This window comes from Sinocyclocheilus anshuiensis, unplaced genomic scaffold (genome assembly GCF_001515605.1).
Source record: "Sinocyclocheilus anshuiensis isolate Anshui unplaced genomic scaffold, SAMN03320099.WGS_v1.1 scaffold869, whole genome shotgun sequence".
In the NCBI taxonomy this organism is placed as follows: domain Eukaryota; kingdom Metazoa; phylum Chordata; class Actinopteri; order Cypriniformes; family Cyprinidae; genus Sinocyclocheilus; species Sinocyclocheilus anshuiensis.
In genome coordinates, this window is record NW_015558630.1 from 122448 (window position 1) to 128241 (window position 5794).

The 5794-nt window shown below is 33.7% G+C and overlaps 1 protein-coding gene across 1 annotated transcript in view; it reads right to left on the reverse strand.

Annotated features, from left to right (window-relative positions):
• Positions 1-1192: 1192 nt before the first annotated feature.
• Positions 1193-5794, reverse strand: part of LOC107680750 (muscle M-line assembly protein unc-89-like) — an 18571-nt gene continuing 13969 nt past the window's right edge. Inside the window, exons 50-52 of the mRNA XM_016476796.1 lie at positions 5237-5284; positions 4513-4557; positions 1193-1317 (exon numbers count right to left, since the gene is read on the reverse strand). Coding sequence (XP_016332282.1) covers positions 1193-1317; positions 4513-4557; positions 5237-5284 — 218 coding nt within the window. The remainder of the gene's footprint in view (positions 1318-4512; positions 4558-5236; positions 5285-5794) is intronic.

A 5794-nucleotide genomic window follows, 5' to 3' on the forward strand; every position in this document is an offset into this window, starting at 1 on the left:
TGCTATACTAACTATCATTAGTGTTGTGGATTCAGTGACTCTTTCTGCAGGTTAGTCACCTACCAGTAGGTGGCGGTAAGTGACTGTCTTTATGAGTGAGTCATCAAACAATTAATTCAAAAACGCCGATTAATTAAAAAATTAAAAATTAAAATAAAATAAATGATATAGTGCATCTATATTAATGAATCATTGAATCATTCATTCATCCAAAGCGATCAAACATCAGGAATCACTTAGTGTTGTTTCTCGCAATGCTCGGCGTTATCCCAGCTAACAAAACATGTTCTAAGAACGTTTTCTGCTATGAACATTCATAATGCCCAGTTTTTAAACGTTTTAAAAACGTTTTTTTCCTAGTTTTGCGAACATTGAGGGAATATTAATTTGGAATATTCCCTGACCATTCAGAATATCGTCCAAGGTTCCATGAACTATGTATAAATAATCTTAATGCGCTAAAATTTTGAGAACATTATTAAAGACCAGATAACTATAAACGAATATTCTCTTAATGTTTCTGGAAGAACGTTTGTTCTTTGAGAGTACCTTGCCAGAACATTAGCCAAAGTTCTGTGAACATTCTGTTAGCCGAGTCTGAGATGCGCATTCATTTGCAAAACTTAATGAACATGAATTGCGTTCTGTATATATTGCTTTCTTTATATATAAAGCTGATATAGGCCTTTCATAAATGTTGCAAAAATATTGCGTTCTCCAAGAAACTTTGCATTTGCTCACGAAAGCACTGTATTTAGTTTAGTCAGTGAATCCTCTGCATTTTTATTTTGGTTATTAGTGTGGCAGTGTAGGTGAAAAGACATTAGTTAGTTACTTAATTCAGGAACAGAATTCTAAAACCTATAGTTAAGTAAAGCTTTCATTTCTTTTAGATCACCACAGGTGTTTCCAAAAGTGCCAAGACTACCGTGCAGACTAATTTTGTGTACAAAGTGACTGAGCGAGAGAGAAAAAAGCGAGAGGATATAGGGGGTCTATTCAGCCCCTCAGTCTATGTCAAGTCTCTGTAGCCATTTGTCAGGAAGCATGAATGCTTGCCTTCATCTTCTCCCTTTTTTGCTTCTTTAGGCCAACCACAGTTCAGCTTTAAGCTGATTTTGCCTCTCTTCTTTGTGGGCCGGGAGTAGTCCGTTCTTCCATGGTCCAATAGCCTATAAATTTAGGAGTGACATCACTGCCAGATTATGCTCTTGCCAAGTGTCATGAAAGAAACTCTCCCCGTTGTTCCCCAATGAAAAGAAAAGAGGCAAAGAGGCTCTGGGAAACCCTGACACTCCTCCTTGCCTGCCATGGGAACTGTTAACACAGAAGAGAAAATATTTCAGTTGACAATGCACAGAATGTAATCAGGCACTGTTCCAGGACCAGACCAAGGTTCATTCTGGGACTGCTTTTAATTTTAGGCCAGTCTTGTTGGATAATGGCTACTTATGTTATGGATGTCTATGTGTAAACTGACATCTCTCTAAGTTATGGAGAGATGTCTATGTGTAAACTGAGCTCAGACATCCTTTCATGACTGAAAATCAACAGCCATATGTGGTATATGTCCCAATATTGATTTTCTTGTCCTTATTGATCCAATGCGCACCATTCAAAATTGCATAGTAGTCTAATGTCACAAACTTGCATAGGAAAAGTAGTAGTAATGCTTAGTTTTACTAGTCGTATTGTTTTTCTTTCAGTATTAATGCCTGATGTCAGCCAAAATTCAATGCTATACGAAAATATTTTAAAACAATTCATAAATATATACAAACACTACTATATATTTTATATGTACACTTTTTATATAGATATGTTTAAAATAATATCTATCTAACATGCAATGAGGGTATTGTAGAGTAGGCTCAGTTAGGAATAGTTTCTGTTGGCTTGGAGATGTTTAAGAGTTTTTTTGGATGCTTGAATAGCAGTCTGGCAGAAACCTTGAATAGCTCAAAGCAGGGTCTGCATACCAATGCAGTTAACACCCGGCACTATTGGCAGCTTTTTGCAGTATTGTGATAGTGATAGATTTAAAAAATGTAGATATGGGCATATTTCTGAATCCTTAGTTTTTTTTATTAATCTCAATGAATGTTATTTTAATTAGGTATTTAGATGTAGTTGTTTAATTTTACATTACATTTATTTAAATGACGTTTTTGACAAGACTTACCGGTAATATTGTGAAAGATAGTTTTACATAAATACACCTTTAAAATGCTATTTGAGTAATTTATCTAACAAAACGTTTGCATTTTAACTTGCTTTTTCACAAAAATTACACAAGGACCACAAAGGTTACATGAGAGCAGATTGCAGTAATGCCACCTACTGGTGACAGTGGATGTTGACATAATGGCCTGGGTAATATTGAAATAAAGTATTTCTTCAAAAAAGACCTGACCAAAAAAGAAAATAGAAAAATACTGGAAAAAAAAAACAAACAATAATAAGTAATAAAAGAGCTCTCAAACAATTGTGATTGTTGCAAACATTTATTTCTTCTAAAACATAAATCAGACCTTCAGCAGAATTCAAGTCTGTATTACAGTTACAATTGCATTACAGTTCCAATAGCATTTACAATTGCATACATTCAAAAAAGACCTGACCAAAAAAGAAAATAGAAAAATACTGAAAAAAAACAAAACAAACAATAATAAGTAATAAAAGAGCTCTCAAACAATTGTGATTGTTGCAAACATTTATTTCTTCTAAAACATAAATCAGACCTTCAGCAGAATTCAAGTCTGTATTACAGTTACAATTGCATTACAGTTCCAATAGCATTTACAATTGCATACAGGCCTTTTTTTGACTGGAGACCATATTGTTGATTCTGTTGAGAGCTTTATAAATATGATTTCCGTTTATGGCTATACATTGTACAGGGAATGTTTTTCAATATCTAACTGCAAAACCATGCAAAAGAAAAAAAATGAATATAATATTACATTATACGTTTTTAGTGAAACTATACAATTCCAATTACAAACACACAAATTAAATAAGGTCTGGTTTAGATACATTTTTTAAACAAAATTCTTGCAAACATCATGCAAAACTATTATCTTTGAGGAACATTTTTCAAATATGAACTGTAAATTAGATTTAAAATAACAATACACAAATTTGATGTTACAAATGAACTATTGAAAAATGCTGTTATTCATTGCTTCACAGTTTGCATGAGAACACACCAACAAGCTCATAATCTACCATGGTTAAAGTAACTTTTTTTTTTTCAAGTCCAAAAAAGACCTATATCTGTTACAAGTGAGCATTGCTATAATATGCATTTGTGCAGGTGACTATACATCCTCTTATTCCCAGACATATCCTGATCGGGGTTTCTACATTGCCTAAAATGTCCGGGTTTTGGCTTTTGCTCTCTACAGTCCTCAGACATTATATGTACATGCATTTGCATTGACTGTTCTCTGTAGATCCCACCTTCTTCTTCACAATTTGTCAATTAAGCACAATGCCTGCATGCTGGACAAACTACTTTACAGTCATTACCTTCAGCAAGAACTAAAAGTCAAAACCCAGACAAAACGTATGATCGCTGTACACGTTACTGTACATCAGAGAAAATAAAGCTCTTTCTACAGACATGAGTTTATTCTCTATGGAGCCACATGCTGAACTCCTACAGAAAAGACAGTGGCAGTAAAATAAATGTCTCCAGGGCGGCCCACCGGCACACTAGTTTAATGGTGTGTCTCACTAGTACACACCATTAAACACTCAATATCATTAAATCAAGTAATGGAGTAATGAGCCAGGGAGCCACCAGGGGCAGTGTTGAAAAACACTGTGGTTGCATGCAATTCATTTCATCTGGCACATAATTTTATCCCATACTGAAAAAAAAATCTTCTGTACGAGTATAACGTGCAATAGACATTTTTTGTAACATAATTCAGAATGCCATTTAATTGGCTCTTCTATATTAGGTATACGCCTATCCATGTAATATTGCAAAAAACACATCCACATCGTTACAGACATTACCTTACATAAACTATTAATGTTATGCAGAGAAATGTAAAAACAGTAGCGGTTGCAATGTAATATATTAGAACAACGCAGTTGACTTGATGTTTAATGCTTTTTCCTGGATTTAGCACAACAGTTTAGCTTCATTTTGTTATGCAAAATCCAGTGTGTTCATTTATAAAGAGCACTGAACAAAACATGTGTTTCCTCTGTGAAGTATAGATTTATAAAAAGTTTGGCAAGTTGTATTAAAACAAATGTATGGAAAGCTAAAAGAGAGAGAAATAAAACAAAAAAATATAAAAAAGTACAGCAAACAGGCTTGTCATTTGACCTTTGTCTCTGACTTTGAAACGTTTCTATTGTCAAGAGTTTCTATTGTTACACATTACTACAAGATTGCTTTTAAAGAATATGTGCATAATAAATGGAATGATCATAAATCAGATAAAGGTTCACCATGATCTGAAGTCTACACTTGACATAGTGACAAAAACTCACCCTCCTCTATCTGTGGAATATCTTTGGAGACATCAGGTTCTTCTCCTACAGAAGGGAAATATATATTTCTTTAATCTAATCTCAATCAAATTATTTTACAGTACACCATGGTTATTATCCTCCTGAGACCCTGCATCCTCATATGAGGACATTATATTTGAGTGAATATCTCTGAGACTATACACGCCACAGTTTTAAGTCTGGATGTCCTGTATGAAAATCTTGTCAATTATGACTCCCATTATTACACTTCTTTTTCATTACATTATATATAATGAGAAAACCTGCTATGGCCATTTTACACACATTTTGCATGAAGAAAAATGGTATATCAAATAATTCTGTTATAACATAGTTGAGAATTATCTTAATGCTCTAAAGTTTAGAGCTAAACAATGTAATGACATGAAAAAATACTAATTTTTTCCTAAAATGTTTTGCCGGGTCTTAAGAGGATAAAATAAACTAAAATGACAACTAAAACCATTAAAAACATTTTACTTGAAATAAAAGAAACTTAAAGTGGAATCAAATAAAACAAGAAAACAAACAAAATTTATTTCTGTAAGTTGACAACATCTCTAATTTTCATTTAGTTTAAGTTAAAATACTAAAATATCTAAAACTGAGATACATATAAACAAAAACTAAAAACATTTAGTAATTTTGTTGTGTTTTATTTTAGTATTTCAAATATATGAATACACACGCATAAATATCTTACCTTTTACTTCCTTGCCCACAACAGCTTCCTTCTCAGTTGGCTCGACTACTGATTACAGAACATTAACAAAACATCAGGTAAATGTTGTTTTACATGTTACACATTTAGTATATGTTTATGGCGTTATTTTAATGACAAATGTCGAGAGCGCATTATTGTAGCGCGAAAGCACATTAATATAATGCGCGAGCGTTGTCAAAAGAAAACAGATGTTTTTCACTAAAGGCCTTTCCTTGTTAGGGCCCAAGCCAGTAAGGCTTAGGGCCCTATTGTTTTTCTAAGGATTATTATTATTATTATTATTTTTTTTTTTTTATTCAAACTTCCGGGGCTTTTTGGGGGCCTTAACATCCTCAAAAACTCTTGAAAATTTGCACACGTGTTGGAACCTGCGGCCATCAGGACACCGCAGAGGCTGAGACCTGGGCGTGGTAGAGGGGCTCTACGGCGCCCCCTGGAACAGAGTCAGAAAACTTGATGTATAGCTCACACATACTTGCACGTATTCATATGAAACTCAGTACACATATAGAACTCATTGAGCCGAACAACTTTCAC